The following is an 18745-nucleotide window of genomic DNA, read 5'->3' on the forward strand; positions in this document are numbered from 1 at the left end:
AAATATTGACGCGCGATCATAAAAAGACACGGCTTTTAGGCTTCAGTCTTAGGATTGCGCGCAAGATTTCCGTCGCGCGACCATCGCGCGACCGAGGCCATGTCCGAAACGACGACTTCGGCTACAGCTACGCCTAGATCAGCGCGTCTACCAGTGTTGAAGAATAGGCAGACGCGCGCGATCTAGCCGTAGCTGTAGCCGAAGTCGCCGTTTCGGACACGGCCTTTAATAATAAACCAGCCTTAAAGGGATTTCCCAAAAATATTAGGTTTCGCGCGTTGCTCAGTTGTAAATTGCTAAAGCGCGCCCTCTTACGGTATGATTTACTAGCGAGCTTGAAGACGTAAGCCTAAATTTATCAACCTCAAGTGTTGAAGCACATAACCCTCAGGTTTGGATAAAATTGTTATATTGTTTTACATAGTCTATTAATTGCATGACCACAAAAACGTTCTTATTACAAGATTTAGAGGGCCATGCATTGGCCTTGTGCAGCACCCCTATCGATCACGTCTTGTGTCAAGACTACGTGCACATTGCTCATGTCTGTACCAACTACACGTCCAAATGTAATGATACATACTTCGTCGTACGACGACCTAATACTACATTATTTGACGGCTTTTTTGGGGGGTAGTTGGCGAGACTGTTGTTTGTTCAAGATCAGCGAGCTGCAGTAGACGACCACACCCATTACAATTAGTGTTGTTTCCAACGTACAGACTGTCTTGTACAGCTTGAGTGATGGACGAAATCAACGCCCTCTCTTGGGAACCATTTATCCAGCAGTTTGGTAACGTTGTTGAGCATGGACGGATTGTAGCAGGTGCTATATGGGGGCTGCGACCATTTGCTGATACTAAAGCACTACATGAAGCCGTTTGTGAGTTCATGGACTCTCTACCCCCAAATGGTAAGGCAATGATTAAATGATTATACTATCAATGGATCGATGTAGGAATTCCTACCTCCATCCTAGCCCCATAAATCGGTCTAATCCACTCCGTATCCTTGGGTGGATTGGACCGTAGCCCAGGTTGGACTCCTCAGTTACACTACAGGCAGTGCAGTGGCACATGCACTGACCCACCCGCTAGGATTACGAGTACTGCTAATGTGCTATTGCTAGTGCCGTTACACTTACACTACAGTCACCTTGAAAGGCTGCAATACTACAAAGCGTACAAAGCAAGTAATTATAAATTGCTGTGCCTTGTTGTTACTTGTTGTGACAATCAGAGCTCACTCATCAGGCAAAACCAATTAATAAACCATCACCATGGATGGAGGAAGAAATTCCTCCAGGAAAAGCAGAGAATAGAATACTGTATAGAAATAATACCAGATGACGACTTGTTGAATAACCATGGATTATCCATGGAGGTAGGAATAGATGTAAATACAAAAAACTAACAATACAATACATGTAAACCACAAAAAGGCACTTCATTTGTTCAATGTCAACTCTTTATTAATATTTCAACATTCAAATAACGTTGGAAGAATGATTTATTTGGAATTGCAATCTACATGTATATCTAACAAACATGTAGGAGTATTATTGTCAAAGCCTTTTCAGCAGCTAGACAAGGTGAGAAGACAATTAAGAAATTTCAGTTTTAGAAGTGGTGGGAGGAAAACCCCAGAGAATTGTGCTGGGGAAAACCCATGAAGTCGGGTAGGGACTGAAAAACCTAATCCAAATAGTGCTCCAGCAGGATTTGAACCGGGGTCCCAGAGGTGGATGGCGAGGCTAGACACCACTGCGGAAGCTGTCTTCCCTGCAGAGTGAAATTAGGTTTAAAGTGCTCACATTACCAACTGGGAAGGAAGACATTGTTTCAATTTCACCAAGTGTTGTTTCATTGTCAAATTTCTATGTTGAAATATTTTAATATGAATCGATTTGCATAATTTGTAAATTGCCAACAACTTTTTCTTAGCCAGACTGCAGAGTACAGGAGAAACCTACTTCTAGAAACTATAAGAAATAGATTGGAGAAACTGTTAGTTGTAACTCACCAGTAGAGGGCGCCACATCAACTGTGTGGAGGCTGACTGGAGAGGGGGTTGGGGGGGGGGGGGGGACTGGGCAAGTCGATTGATCCAGATGTTTGTGTGGTAAAGTTGTGGACAGTAATCTGTGTAGTTGTTAAAGCCATTGGACACTTTCGGAACAGAAAAAAATTAAAAGTTTACAGATTTACAAATAACTTACAGGGTTTACAGAAGGTAATGGTGAAAGACTTCACTTGAAATATTGTTCCATGAAATGCTTTACTTTTTGATAAAACATTAAAACAATATCAATTCTCAACATCGAGAATTATGGATTTATTTTAAACACATGTCATGACACGGCGAAATGTGCGGAAACAAGGATGGGTTTTCACGTTATCTTCTCCCTACTCCGATGACCAATTGAGCCTAAATTTTCACAGGTTGTTATTTTATATATAAGTTGTGATACACGAAGTGTGGGCCTTGGACACTTATTACTGTTTACCGAAAGTGTCCAATGGCTTTAACAAACTGAATGTCGCCAATCGACTACCCGAGTGATGTTACATTGGGAACATTTTTAAAAACATGAAGGAAGAATCCACATTAACCAGTTGCAGAATCTCAGTCAACCCCACAGCAGTGGTGGGTTCCCCAGCTTGCATTTCCCACATATTCAAGAGGTTTATATTATAAAATTGGTAAAGGCCTGCCTTTTTACCTTTAAAGCACTACAGTAACAATGTCATAATGGGTTTTGAGAGTTCTATATGGGTCATCCTTCCCTTCACTGTGTACACTTAACTATAAAACCATTCAAACTCTTGGAGCCCTGCTAAGTTCCTCTGGTCACCAGACCACACATTCCACCCCAAAGTCCCCACAAAATTACCATTGATCAGTTTAGTGCCCACAATAATGATAACATGTCCACAGTTATCAAATTAGATAGCTACTTTTTCTTGTCCATGCACGTGGATCATTTTGATCATAGTCTTACACTGTTTTCTTTTATTGTGAAGTATTTTTTTTAATGCAAGTCGCCAGACACACAAGGTCTGAAGGTCACTTCAAGGTGTGGGCTGAAACAGGGTTACCCCTTTTACAGTCCATATACGGATGTAGGCTTTGGTATCATTAGTCCGAAGCCTGGCCGGTAGAGCAGAAAGCACTACCTCCCCAATTTTACGAAGCAAGTGTCACGACCGGGGTTTGAACCCACACTCTGCTGATCAAACACCAGAGCTTGAATAAGTGCTCTTAACCGCTCGGCCATGACATGCCACAGTATGCCACATAAATAATGTCCTCGGTGTTGCTCTGCAATTCACATGAATTTTTCCGCTAAGGGAAGTGCAAAGTGCCGCGCCCAAGGACTAATTCCAGTTGAACTGCAGAAGAACTGTTGACATGATTATGTCATACATGTAGGGTGCTCTAAGCACATATTTTAGTGGTAATCAGGGCCATGACAGTGTGCCCCATTTCTTTGACTTGTTTGTGAAAACGAGTGTTTGATTATTAGTAGCAAGTCGAAAAAATCTGCTGTCAAAAAGTGTGAGGGACCCAAAAGCATTTAAGTCCATCTGTATTTGATGAGTAAGACCTGTTATTATTGTGTTTTTTTAAATGTTTTTTTAAATTGTCGAGGTTCACTTATGTCAAACCTTGCATTATTGTTTTTCATCAGGCAAAGAATCGATTCTGAGATGTCACCCTGACCTCGCTGGACGTCTAGCCCAAGCTAATCAACTCACATCTGAGTCTGATAAAGAACAGAGCAGTGCAGGCTTACTAAACCTCAGCCAAGAAGAATCCAATCTCATTGCAGACATGAACACACGGTATAAAGAAAAGTTCAACTTCCCTTTTGTCATTTGTGCGAGGGAAAACCAAAAAGTTGTTATTATTGCTGAACTGAAATCCAGAATTCACAACTCCAAGGATGCAGAGCTTGAAAAAGGTATCAATGAAGTAAAAAAGATTGCCTGGTATAGGATTGTAGATGCCACTGCAATGGAATCAAAATCAGCCATTTCAAAAATGTAACTGTAAATCTTGACTTAGAGCTACATATTTTATAAGAAGTTGTGTTGTATGGGATATTGCTTGATTTGTGTATTCATTCATTCAGGCTTTAAAAACATCAAAAACACATAGCAGCAACAAAATACTTGAAATGTTTATTTAACAGAAGAGACTTACCAAAATAAAAAGAACAAATAGGAGCCAAAAAGCTACTAAATCACTATCCAAAAGAACAATGGGAAGCTTTCTGCTATCATTGTCTTCAAACTGTAGACATTGTGCAAGAATTACCTAAATGCACTGGACAACATTGGTAATCACTCAAAATCACTCAAGCATAAAAGAGTAATGGAGAGATGTGATAGTATAACAGAAATGGGAGAAATGGTTCCCTTTAACCTTTAAAGTAACATAGTTTTTGAGAAATAGGTAATTTCTCACTCAAATAATAAAAGCCTTCCCTTCAGCTGAAGCCTTTTTTATTCCTCTGTAAGCACACACATTAATTTGTGCAACAACGGTGTTTTTCGTTCATGATTTTCTTGCAATTTTGATGACCAGTTGAGTGAAATCCTTCACAGGTTTGTTGTTTGCTTTTGTTGGGATACACTAAGTGAGAATTCAGGTCTGTGACAATTACCAAAGGTGTCCAGTGCTTTTATACTGCAGTAACTTAATCTTATAAGATGATTCAGGAACTCTACTAACACCCTTGTACCCCAACCCAAACCACACCAGCAGTACCCCCAGAACACCACACCCCCTTCCATGCGGTTGACACAAAACTTCATCTCCTCCCTGCATGAGACCCACTGTACTTTACTGCGCTTAGTTTAACTAAACAAATTTTTAATGTATGGATATATTTGGCCATGAGTAGTGCAACACCATGTATATGAACATTGCTGTACATGTATACTGTATTTTTCGGCTTCTTTGCAAATATTTTTTAGAAACATAGGCCCTACTCTCTTATTGTAAAACAGTGAAAACCACTCATTTTGTCAACCATTCCACTCTTGCAAAGAGCCAGATGGCGGGCTGAAAACTCATTTTAGAGTGAAATACGGATACTTTAAACTCGATTTAGAGTGAAGTTCGGTTAAAATTCGCAAAAAACAAGAGTGATTCAGATTGACTTTCACTCCCAAAAGAACGAAAACCACTCGGACAAAAGAGTGAAATGTTGACTGTTTTACATTAAATAGCCAATAAAGGATGATTTTAAATATATAGATATTACAGTTTTCTAATAGCTGGTGTCCACAGGAAACATAAAACAAAACGAGTCTCTTCCTCACGTTAAAACATGGTAAAAATGGTTTTTCTACAGAACGCTTCTAGCCAAATTTTTGAAAAACGCTGGGTCAAACAAACCTGCGCGACAAAGGAATCGTGACGTCAGTGGCGGCTATTTGGTTTGGAAAATAGCGCCCTCAGTTTGCCAAAGCTGTAGAACTGTGTTCACACCAAATTAGGGTAATATCGTCACTGGCGTCAAGAGGTCATTATAATAGATAAGCCGTTATTGACTCTAGGCTGAAAAAGCCGCGCGGCCGGGTGCATTTTTGACTCGCCCAAGTTATTCGTTACTAAATGCAAATTTTGAGAGTAAAATGGTTAATAACCGGTATCTACGATGTCTATTTGACCATAAAAAGGTAATAGTTGAAATATTGAGATCATCCTTTAGTGGCTCTTTAAGAGAGTACGTAATACTATTATATAGTACATGTATACGGCAGTCCATCGGCATGCGGTTACCAAGGCAGTTTCATTAAATGATGCTTCCATTATTCCATTGTCATGACTGTATACATTTATTGAGCATGCTGCTCTGTAATGAGAAGTGAGTAGTGTTGTAATTTTGCTGCAACCAAGTGCCACAAAAAAATGCTTTCTGCTGTTTGTTTTCATTTCGATGTGTATCCTTTGAAAAAAGTAACCTGATTGAATAATAAGACCTATATAAATGCAACTAAGATGTCCTAATTTATAATGAAACATTCATAAATACCCCAGACAGTTTCTTTACTCCTGTTGGTGGAGAGCGCGTCACGTGGGGGTGTTTAAACGGTTGATAATGACCAGTGTTTATGACCGGCTGGCTTCTGCGTGTCAGACGCGCAAGACTATCACGCGGAACGTAATTCATAGCTATTAGTAACAGCGCGTAATCTACTTCTAAGCGCGCGCGCGTAATCCATTTCTAAGCACGCGTGCGTTTACACAACCCACGCGCAACAGACTCTTCACAAAGTTTTTGAAAAAAATATTTCAAACCTCGAATTCATAAATACCTCGGACAGTTTCGCTATTCCTATATATTGGTGGAGAGCGCATCACGTGGGGGTGTGTAAACCGTTGATAATGACCAGTGTTTATAACCAGTTGTCCGCGCTAGTCTTGATGAAAAACGTTTCTTGTTACGGGCGATACAGGCGCTGTCGGTGATTTGGCCGCGCTGTGTGTGAAAGGAAAACCAGCGAATATGCACCAAGACTATACGCGCCTGCGCACAAACGGGATCGGAAAACACACGCGTCCGGACATCGTACATGTAAATTCAACACGTATACTGAACATACCATGGAGTTGGAAACATACAGATAAGAGCTCAAGCACTCGGAAACGGATAAATTTTACAGAGTTTCCCACCGTATTACGCCTTTTAAAGACACTGGACACTATTGGTAATATTGTCAAAGACCAGTATTCTCACTTATTGTATCTCAACAAATGCGTAAAATAACAAACTTGTGAAAATTTGAGCTCAATCGGTTGTCTAAGTTGCGAGATACTAAGGAAAGAAAAAAGCACCCTTGTCACACGAAGTTGTGTGCTTTCAGATGCTTGATTTCGATACCTCAAATTCTAAATCTGAGGTCTCGAAATCAAATTCGTGGAAATTTACTTCTTTTTTGAAAAATACGTCACTTCAGAGGGAGCTGTTTTTTACAATGTTTTATACTATCAACCTCTCCCCATTACTCGTAATCAAGAAAGGTTTTATGATAATAATTATTTTGAGTAATTACGAATAGTGTCCACTGCCTTTAACCAAAAAGGTATTTATGAATGGGAATCAAAGTGTATTGAATCGGTTTTCAACTAGTGGTTTAAACCCGCCGAGGCCTGGTTCTTTATAACTTACCTCGACTTAGTCTCGGTAAATTATCAGGAACCAGACCTCGTTGGGATTGAAAACCTCTTCACCACACATTGATTCCCTTATTTTCAACTGTCAAAATGTCTGTAATGTTTTGTTTTTAACGTTTTTTACCAAAAGGGCATTTATGAATGGACGGAAATAAAAGAGTAGTGACTCGTTCTTAAACGTCCGTTTAAAACCCTGCAGGGTCGTTGCCGTTGCGCTATAGGCATGAAGTTGGTATCGAATGTGCACTTCTTGCGACATGGTCCAACTTCCGGTTAACCCAGTGTGGACGGCCAGGGCAGAGCCGTATATTTGGATCCCCGGGACAGTGTATTCTATAAAGGGTGCGTTCGTTTAGCTTCCTTGGGTCGACCCCGGTGCGTTCGATTAGCTTTGACGTCATTCCAGGGGCTCACCCGGGTCAGCCCTCAGTGCCCTGCTTGTGGACTGGGTCACTTGGGGGCTGGCCCCAGGTGCATGACGTCACTACGAGAGCGGTGAGTGACCGTTCGTTTAGCTCTTGTCGGGGGCTCACCCGCCGAGTGAGCACCGCGGGGTCTCGACCAAGGGAAGCTAATCGAACGCACCCAGGATAAACTGTCACTTGTTAGGTTATACTGTCCGCCGTGCTCGGCGGGGATTTTGTCCCCCAACGGAGAAGGTGTGCTCCAGGCATGAGCGTCCACACCGACGACGGAACTTCAGTGGGAACATTTCGCAAGGTTTTACACACATTTTCACCCGTAAAACAGCCACTTTGTGAGCAGTAAAACACATATCCGAAGACGTGTAGGCCTACTATTGTATCAATGTGGGCCTGAAAAATAGTTTAACGTTGCAGCTTTACCTTGAGAATAGTTATTTTCAATATTTGTTCACGATCTTTTCGTGACACACGAACAGTTGCGGACGTAGGGTACACACAATTAACTAAAAGTAGTTCCGGTCGGCCATCCCAACAAATACCGACCTGGGGCCGTATTCACGAAGCCCTCGTAAATTGGTCACTTACGTGGCTCTAAGTAAGACTTTAGTAAGACTTTATAGTAAAAAAAAATAAGCATTCTTACCGCTTTACTACCGCGTTACTACTTACTAAACCTCTCGTCTTGAGCTGAACAGTCATGGATTTGTTATGTAATTCACTGGAGCGTGATCGCATTGTCCAGAACGAGTATTTATACAATGACTGGCATGGACTGGCTACCGTCATTTAGAAGACATGCAAACATGGAGAGCCAGACTAGAGAAGCAAGGAGGAAGAACGTTGTCCCGCAACGCGAGGAGGCAAAGGGGGAATCATTTTAAGGCGAAGTTTCTCGCCTGCTGAGATAGTGAAGATAGTTGACTTTGAATTGGTAGGTGCTTAACAACAAATTTTCAGATGTTCTAACGCTGAAGAGAAAGGCCGAACCCTGGGCAAAATATTCGCGGAGAATCAACTGTGTTGGGAAAAGCCCTCAGAACTACTAAAGTGGTTCATCACAAATTAATGGGATCGATGACATTCAGAGATTTCGCAAGCTTTCACACGACGCAAACATGCAATGACAGTACAAAATGTAGTTGGTAACCCCTAAACTAAAAAGAATAAAAAATAAATAAAGGAAGTAAATAAAGTAAATGAAGCAAATGCTACAGAGCAACGCGTTCACGCCTTTGTAACCTCCCGTCTTGTTTTGGTCTGCTAACCCGTTAGTACCTATTTTGATTGTATGAAGTAATTAATTTTACTAATTTAATTTCTGACCTCAACTTTTCCGAGAGTAACTTTCGTCTGACTCTTGAAATGTTTTCTTATTTGTTGCCCATACCAAGACTAGAGCCTTTTTGGAGTCAAATTGCACATTATTTTTATTTTTGTATCAGTTAGGTTAGGAACAACTAGTGTTTTTATAAAGTTAAAGGTCCCCAACAGTGGAACAAGAAGCAGTGGGATGTTTTTATAAAATTTTAAAATAAATATGACTTGGCTCCCATGTTTATAAAGTTCAAACTAGTTAAATTCTGGTATCTTTTTTACACCAATATTGATACAAAGTGATTCGGAAGAAGAGGTGTTGCTAGGACTTTTCATGGGGAGGGCTTGGGGTTGGCATGTTTTAACTTGGGGTTTGGGGTTGCTTTGTTAGTCGAGGGGGGGGGGGAGGGGCAGGGGCTCATGCTTTTATTTTGGAAGGAGTATGCTGCGGGGGGGGGGGGGGGCTTATGGCATTTTGTGAGTGTGCATTTTCCCTTTTTTAAAGGGGGGATGTATATTTTATTTGTTTGGGGGTAGCCACTCCCCACCTCCTCCCCTTGGCTGCACCGCTGATTTAAAGTGGGGGAATAATATTTAAACCGAATGATTTAATTCCTTTTATGTTTGGTACAGCTCTAACTTCAAAACAAAAATGGTTCAGGAAAACAAACAGAATTGTAGATTTTAAAATACAACGCTCACCTATTGTAGTTTCCTTTTTAGAGAAAAGAAACCCGAACATGTTTTTTAAATAATACTATGCTGTTTCCAAAATATTACAAAAAGTTACAAAACAACTCTTGGGTAAACTCGCAAACTTTTATTTTGTATCTGGTTCAGTGAAATTATTGAGAATTTTTTGCAAACATATATGAGTTTTATAAAGAACGTGTCTGCAACGGGTTTTTCCGTTTTTTATTTTTTATTTATTAAATATTGGTTGAATGTTAACACAAAGTGGAAACGATGCGTTTTTGTTTATCCCCGAGTAAGTCCAGTCTAAACAACAATTCATATCAGATGAACTAAAATTCTTCGTTTTTGGTTGTTCATAGGCCCTAATGCTGATAACCATTGGGGCAAAATGGTTTTCTTTTAAACATAATTAATTGGGTATGTGTACACTGCACTAACTGCGACCCATCGCTCGACGACTATAGACCAATCCGACGAAACAAATTTGGTAGCGCCCTCTACTGAAAATTACCAACAGCGGTGTCTTTTTGTGCACAATCTAGGCTTCGCTCGTCCCCAGCGCCTTGCTTAAACAAAGGCGCTTGGATGGGCAAACGTACCATGCACTGTCATTGGTTTAATAATGCGCAGTCCCGTCATGCATCACACTGGGTGCGGTCGTTCAGCTTCCCTGGTCGACCCCGGTGTTGCGTTTTTTGTTTGTTTCCAGTACGAACGTGTGCAAATGTTTACCCACGCTCCACCTGGAAAAAAAACAGACGCATCATCACGTGACTCGTCGTGACGTCAGTGCACCTCGGGTCAGCCCCAAGTGACCCTATCCACAAGTTGGGCTCTTTGGGCTGGCCCGAGGTGCACTGACGTCACCATGGGAAGGCTCACGTGGTGACGTGTCTGGGTTTTGTCCTGGTTCGAGGACGAACGTGGGGTAATTGTGTGCCCACGTTCGTCCTGGAAAAAAATAAAATACGCCACATCGGGGTCGACCCAGGGAAGCTAAACGAACGCACTCTAAACGAACGCACCCACTCACACTGCACCATATCTCTATGCACTGTACGCATGACGTACTTCCTGAACAAGAATCTGTGCAAGCGATTAGCCTATCCCAGCGCAACCTCGTTCCCAGGGGTGATCGATCTCGCCGCGCCATTTTTTCCCCAGCATGCCTTGCTCGATCATATCCCCTGGAAGTGTAGTCCTGTGGTTGATCCGTTCTGTGTTGGGCGTAAAGGCCGGTTCATACCATAGATATAGAATTAAATAACTAGATCGGCCGCGCGTACATACGCGCCACTACCTGTGTAGAAAATAAAATTGTTCGCCATGGACGCGGTAAAAATTTCACGTTCGAAAGGCGACGCGCAAAACTGAACACGGGAGATAGGCCTTTAACGCGCTAAATGACGTCATGACGTGACCCTTCTCGTGGTGACGTCAGAGTACCTCGGGCCAGCCCCAATTGACCCTATCCAAAAGCGGGTCACTTGGGGCTGGCCCGAGCTGCTCTGACGTCACCACGAGAAGGGCCACGTGATGATGCGTATTTTTTTTCCAGGTGGAACGTGGGTAAATTACTGCACACGTTCGTCCTTAAAAAAAATAGGCGATTTTTCCAGTACGAACGTGGGGTAATTATCAGTGCCAACAATCGTCCTGGGAAAAAAACAAAAAAATACGCCACCAGGGAAGCTAAACGAACGCAACCATTGACAACGTAGTAGGGTCATATCTTTGGATTCCGTGACCATTTTTTTGCTAACTTTTTTTCTCGATGGATTTGACTTCAGGAACCAATTAAAATGAAAATTAGCTCCTATGAACCTCTGAAATGTGATAGGAACTTTTTTTATAGCGCATTATTCAAAATGGCCGCCGACGCCATCTTGAAAAACATAAATTGTAATAGCTCTGGCACCAGATGACCTAGACGGACAAAAGAGATGTCCTTTTCCACTATATCTGGCATGACAAATACACTGGAGTGGTAATTGTAAGGTTTTGGGACCATCTTGACCTCTAAATCCAATATGGCCGCCGACGCCATCTTGAAAAACATAAATTGTAATAGCTCTGGCACCAGATGTCCTAGACGGACAAAAGAGATGTCCCTTTCCACTATATCTGGCATGACAAATACACTGGAGTGGCAATTGTAAGGTTTGGGGACCATCTTGACCTCTAAATCCAATATGGCCGCCGACGCCATCTTGAAAAACATAAATTGTAATAGCTCTGACACTAGATGTCCTAGACGGACAAAAGAGATGTCCTTTTCCACTACATCTGGCATGACAAATACACTGGAGTGGCAATTGTAAGGTTTGGGGACCATCTTGACCTCTAAATCCAATATGGCCGCCGACGCCATCTTGAAAAACATAAATTGTAATAAATGTGTCCGACCAGATGACCTTGACTGACAAAAGATATATTATTTTTCAATAAGATTGGCGTAAGAGTTATACTGGAATGGTTATTGTAGAGGGTGGGATCATCCTAAATCCCGAATCCAAGATGGCCGCCATCACCATCTTTGTGTTGTACATGTATGTAATACCTTGGGCACAAACAGAGGTGTGTAATTTTCCACTATTTCTGGCATTAAAACTGATTATAACTTATTCGAGCAATCTCGATACATATGCTCAAAGAAGTCGTGGTTTAATCCACGCATTGGCCAGGGCAAAAGATGACCAAGTGAGACTAAAACCAGAAGAACAGACTGTGCCAGGGTTTTCAGGGGTTTTACGCCAACATGTCAAAACCAGACGAGGAGAGTCGAGCAATATATCATATGACATACTCAAACCCTCCAACTAAGACGATTTCTTTGATGTGATGTGTAAACTTGTAAAGTCAATCGATGAGAAAAAGATGCCTTTCGCAATAATTGTTAGTGTCCGTGGCCTACGTCGACCTGAAGGCTGCTTTCGACTCCGTCGATAGAACCGCACTCTGGAAAGCTCTCCAAGGCATAGGGGTTCCCGATCGTCTCCTCTCCTTATCCTCATTAAGGATCTTCACACCATACACCAGTCCTACACCATACAGTAACTCAACACCCAAACTGTTGGACTCTGATTATGGTGGTATGCCTGATCCCATGTACAGCATGATCAGTTTACTTGTGCAGTCCTCAGTCCATCCCAACACCATACAGTCACTCAACACCTAAACTGTTGGATTCTGATTATGGTGGTTGCCTGATCCCATGTAAAGCATGATCAGTTTACTTGTGCAGTCCTCAGTCCAACACCATAGTCACTCAACACCTAAACTGTTGGATTCTGATTATGGTGGTATGCCTGATCCCATGTAAAGCATGATCAGTTTACTTGTGCAGTCCTCAGTCCAACACCATACAGTCACTCAACACCTAAACTGTTGGATTCTGATTATGGTGGTTGCCTGATCCCATGTAAAGCATGATCAGTTTACTTGTGCAGTCCTCAGTCCAACACCATACAGTAACTCAACACCCAAACTGTTGGACTCTGATTATGGTGGTTGCCTGATCCCATGTAAAGCATAATCAGTTTACCAGTGCAGTCCTCAGTCCAACACCATTCAGTAACTCAACACCCCAACTGTTGGACTCTGATTATGGTGGTTGCCTGATCCCATGTAAAGCATGATCAGTTTACTAGTGCAGTCCTCAGTCCAACACCATTCAGTAACTCAACACCCAAACTGTTGGATTCTGATTATGGTGGTTGCCTGATCCCATGTAAAGCATGATCAGTTTACTTGTGCAGTCCTCAGTCCAACACCATACAGTAACTCAACACCCAAACTGTTGGACTCTGATTATGGTGGTTGCCTGATCCCATGTAAAGCATGATCAGTTTACTTGTGCAGTGCTCAGTCCAACACCATTCAGTAACTCAACACCCAAACTGTTGGACTCTGATTATGGTGGTATGCCTGATCCCATGTACAGCATAACCAGTTTACTAGTGCAGTCCTCAGTCAAACACCATACAGTAACTCAACACCCAAACTGTTGGACTCTGATTATGGTGGTTGCCTGATCCCGTGTAAAGCATAATCAGTTTACCAGTGCAGTCCTCAGTCCAACACCATTCAGTAACTCAACACCCAAACTGTTTGACTCTGATTATGGTGGTTGCCTGATCCCATGTAAAGCATGATCAGTTTACTAGTGCAGTCCTCAGTCCAACACCATTCAGTAACTCAACACCCAAACTGTTGGACTCTGATTATGGTGGTTGCCTGATCCCATGTAAAGCGTAATCAGTTTACCAGTGCAGTCCTCAGTCCAACACCATTCAGTAACTCAACACCCAAACTGTTGGACTCTGATTATGGTGGTTGCCTGATCCCATGTAAAGCGTAATCAGTTTACCAGTGCAGTCCTCAGTCCAACACCATACAGTAATTCAACACCCAAACTGTTGGACTCTGATAACGGCGGTATGTCTGATCCATTCCTCAGTCCAACAGAATTAAACCACACCCCCATGCAGTCAATTTGATCGGTAAGGGGTTGCTATTGTTCAGTCCTCTTTCAAAGCAAATCAAAGACAACATGTGGTTGGATTTTGATAGGTTAGATGGATTGATTAATAAATTGGATTTAAATGGTTTAGGACGAGTGAAGTTGAATTTTAATGGGCTGTATGGTGTGGTCCTTAGTCCAACAAAATCAAATACAAAATGCAGTTAAATTTGGATGGGTTAGGACTGGTTAGGTTGGATTTTAATTGGTTATGTGTGCATGTAGTTTTTGACAGGGTTATTAAAGTTTACATAAACCCATAGAGCTATATATATTGACTAGAGCGCTAACTCCCCGTTATACACGCACTTAGAATTTGATGCCGTGTGGACGTATCCATGTTTATAAACAAGCCGATCCAAAAGCTTGAAATTTTTAACGGATATTGTACGACTATTTGCATGATAGTGCGTTAGTTCTTTTATATACGTCATCAAAACAAAGTATGCAGCAAAATGCGAACGCACAATCTGATGATGAGCGTACAAACTGCGAGCGTCATGTGCGTCATGTTTAAAGGACGCATTTGGTTTGTCACTCTTGCCAGCATATTGTGTATCGTTGAAGCAGATTTTGCTCTTTTTCCCTTGATATCTTGAAGCATTGAATCCTCCCAAAGCTTTAGTTCTGTAGACTATAAGTAAAAAACATCAGACAATCACCTACTACACATTTTTTAAGACATCATAAAATCTCATCTGTTTACAAGAGCCATTTTTTATTAGCACAAACATTAATGCAGCGCTATTACATAAGTGACCCTTAGTGAGGACAAACATGAATGGGCTGTCGCGTTCGTAAGCGCGCACTCTGGAGGTAACATTTTGGCGGCCATGTGTGTTCCCTTAAAATTCAAATGGTTCCTCACTCATGCACCACATCATGATCAAACATGACTCAGGGAGGCTTCTAAACGCAGAGCAAGTTAGTGCTATTAGCTCTATGAAATAAACCTGACAACAGCAAATATCTATTACCTCTTTCAGATTCAACACAGGGGTTCCATCATGGTCAGTGCACTTAGAAACTTCTTTGAGTGTGTTTTTATCAAACTGCAGCCAGTGTAGTGGAATCTTCTCTCCCATGTATGGCTCTTTCAATACTATTTCATTGATGTGCTCTCTTAACTGTCCAATCTATTTCATACAACAGTGTACAACAAAACAAAACAGTAATACCATATTGATACTTTTCAGCCGTTTGCTACATAGTGTTTTTTTTTAAATTACAGGTTCAATATTTTGACAAAAAACACCTTTATTTAAGCTGAAAAGTGTCTGCTTCATTATATCGTACACTCTTGCCACAAAGTTTCAATATTTGTTTTGACAACTGTTTAAGTCACCTGGAAGTGGTATTTTGTCAAAATAAAGCTTTTATCACTAAAATATGTGTTTTGATGAGTAGAATATGAATAAACAATTAACTAAGGTTCTAAAATATTAGTTTCCATTTTATTTTAAAAGTAGGTCCGATCCGAGAGTGCGCTGTTCTTGACGTCAATTTGAAGAGACATTTTTCAGTCTGGACCCGTACACTACGTGCCAAAACAAGATAGTGACGCTTTGGCGCAAGCTAAAAACATGCCCTCAAAGTTGAAACAATAGGCCTACCCAAATTTTTTTACGTTAGGCAAATACTCCTTTAGGTTCGTCACGTCTTTTAGGTACCTTCTTCGACTTCCCACTAGCTGGAAAAATTGTTGGGATGGCGCCATGTTTTAGAAAAGAACTTTTCTCTTCATGTCAAAATCTGTGGTGCATTCCGGATTCTCAAAGCACGACGGCTCGAAGTGTTTGCTGCACAGTGCTGGAAAAGACGACGCACCGAACCACTTTGCAAACTGACCCCATCTTTAGTTGTTTTGCTGCACCCAGCAGCAATGAACCTGGTCGACAAAAAACTTTTTTCAAAACATACAAACTCACGACTAGGACTTGCATGTATTTGCACGTACGTGTGTTCGATGTGCGATCGAGGCAAAGTCTGCCTCGATTGACATCACAAAAGGGGTAGGCGGAGTCACCCCCTTAACAACTTTATCTACATGTATTTTTTAAACATATAAATCGTTACAAACAATTACTCAATTTTTTTTTATTGTTCATAAACTTATACTCTAATAATGTTTGACGAAAAAACAAATTCTATTTCCAGGTGACTTTAACAATTCATACCTTCTCGTTGGAGGGGCCAAGACAGTTGTCTATTGCATAGAACTTTGTAACTATGTATCTGTTGTATGGCTTGTTGTAGGTTTCTTTCCTGATTCTTGTAAATATTTCATTTATCTGTAATTCAATGTCAATCAAATGTTATTAGTTTGTTTGTTTGTTTGTGTTTTATTTCCAAATATCACAATAAATAATCATAAAACATACAAGAAAAAAAGAACAAAGGGTGATACAAGGAGGGCATCAGGAAAAAGGCTTATATGGAGCCTGGGTTCGATTTCACAAAGAGTTAGGACTAGTCCTAGGAGATGTACAAATTGCATGGATAGTCCTAAGAACAAGTAACTGGTCCTAACTCGAGATAAGACTAGCCCTTACTCTTTGTGAAATCCACCCCAGGACCCTTTAAAATATAAATTAACTGGTTTTACTTTATAACAATAACAATGTTGATTGATGAAATGAAAGTACAGTGAATTTAATGCATACAGCAAAAATAGCACAAAACAATGTTTGTTTGTAGTTAAACTGTTTTTAACAATTTGTTTGCTATGCAGCCTTAAATACATATTGAGAGTTGATAACAAAAAGGAAAATTAACAGAACATATTTAGGAAAGTACAAAACTAAATAATTTGGAATGGATAATCATGGTACGCAAGTAGTTACTGGTGGTATCGTTTTTTATTATGTGCACAGTTCTAAATAAAGGTATTGGGAAGTTGTCCGAGCCTTTCCAATATGAATTTTAGTACCTGATCCAGTATTATGTGAATGGATGTCCATATTTTGTGAAAAGAGGAGTATTATGTTACCTGGTAACAAGTTCGATTCCAACTCAAACATAAGGACCCCAAGATGATATTTATAAAGTTAAAAAATATCTAGTGTTTTAAATTGCTTGAAAAGGGGTGCAGTGTGCTCTCTAAAGCTAGAATTGGTTATTACGATTAATAGCTTGTTCAGGTAAGAAGCATGAGTATTTCCCCAAGCTAGAATTCTGTATTGAAAGTGGGGCAATGCCAGCGTATTATAAATAGAGAATAGCACATTTCTAGGCAGAATATGTTTAAAGGCAGTGGACACTATTGGTAATTACTCAAAATAATGTTTTGCATAAAACCTTTCTTGGTGGCGAGTAATGGGGAGAGGTTGATGGTATAAAACATTGTGAGAAACGGCTCCCTCTGAAGTGCCATAGTTTTCGAGAAAGAAGTAATTTTCCACGAATTTGATTTCAAGACCTCAGATTTAGAACTTGAGGTCTCGAAATCAACCATCTAACTGCACACAACTTCGTGTGACTAGGGTGGTTTTTTCTTTCATTATTAATTTGCAAATTCGATGACCGATTGAGCTCAAACTTTCACAGGTTTGTTATTTTATGCATATGTTGAGATACACCAACTGTGAAGGCTAGTCTTTTACAATTACCAATAGTGTCCACGGCCTTTAAGTTAACGTAGAACACCCAAACTTTGGGAAACCGGAATCTTGGATGCCAAGTTAGGACCAATATTTGAAAGAAATCGTTAAAATGCTCAGCAATGTGTCTTGGGTCGTCAAAGGTCGTACCATTGATAATGAATGAATCAGAACCGGGCGACTTTTTACTTCTTTATATAATTATAGTCACATCTCCAATTTATACAGGCAACATTGAAGGGAACAAATTTCTGCCCTGCATGCCAACAAGGGAGGATCATCTTTTGATGAAAGAAAATTATATACATTGATGTGTGCCAAGTGATTTATACTCAGTACATTCCCAAATCCTGTGAAACATAAACATACGGCGTGGTGTGTCATGGCCGAGGGATTTATAGCACTGGATTCAAGCTCTGGTGTTTGGTCAACAGAGTGTGGGTTCGAATCCCGGTCGTGACACTTGCTATGTAAATTTTGGGAGGTAGTGCTTTCCGCACTACCGGCCAGGCTTCGGACTGATGATACCCAAGCCTACATGTACATCCGTATGGACTGTCAAAGGGGTAACCCTGTTTCAGCCCTAGGAGTAGGTGGCAACGCATCTGGAAATAGTAATTTTAGCCCACACCTTGAACTGGCCTTCAGGCCTTGTGTGTCTTGCGACTTGCATAGAGAAAAATAAAATAAAAAAATAAATACGGGCAATGGGCTGCATTGTTTATCAACCACTAGTAATTAGCCATTTTAACCAGAACATTGTTTTGTGCATGATGGCCCAAAAGGGAAAGTTTGTGACTGCATTGGGTCAGGTACACATCAGGTACACAAGAAGTACTGGTATGCATGTGGTATGCGTCGGTACTCGTTGGTTGTATGTCTACGCCGGGTTGTGTCATGGGGGTTGCATCAGATTTAGGTTTCTCTTTTCCTATTTTTTCCTATTGCTTTTTTTGTTGGTGAGTTTATGTGAGTAACGGGGCAAAAGACCCCTGCCACTA

At 40.9% G+C, this 18745-nt stretch overlaps 1 protein-coding gene across 1 annotated transcript; it reads left to right on the forward strand.

Moving 5' to 3' along the window:
• The first annotated feature begins 479 nt into the window (after positions 1 to 479).
• LOC117295346 (2-oxo-4-hydroxy-4-carboxy-5-ureidoimidazoline decarboxylase-like) lies at positions 480 to 4505 on the forward strand. Its single transcript, XM_033777939.1, has 2 exons — positions 480 to 913; positions 3692 to 4505. Exons 1-2 carry the CDS (start codon positions 745 to 747, stop codon positions 4048 to 4050), a joined length of 528 nt encoding a protein of 175 aa, XP_033633830.1. The 5' UTR covers positions 480 to 744; the 3' UTR covers positions 4051 to 4505.
• Positions 4506 to 18745: the final 14240 nt, after the last annotated feature.

Source organism: Asterias rubens, chromosome 10 (assembly GCF_902459465.1).
Source record: "Asterias rubens chromosome 10, eAstRub1.3, whole genome shotgun sequence".
NCBI classification, from domain to species: Eukaryota; Metazoa; Echinodermata; class Asteroidea; order Forcipulatida; family Asteriidae; genus Asterias; species Asterias rubens.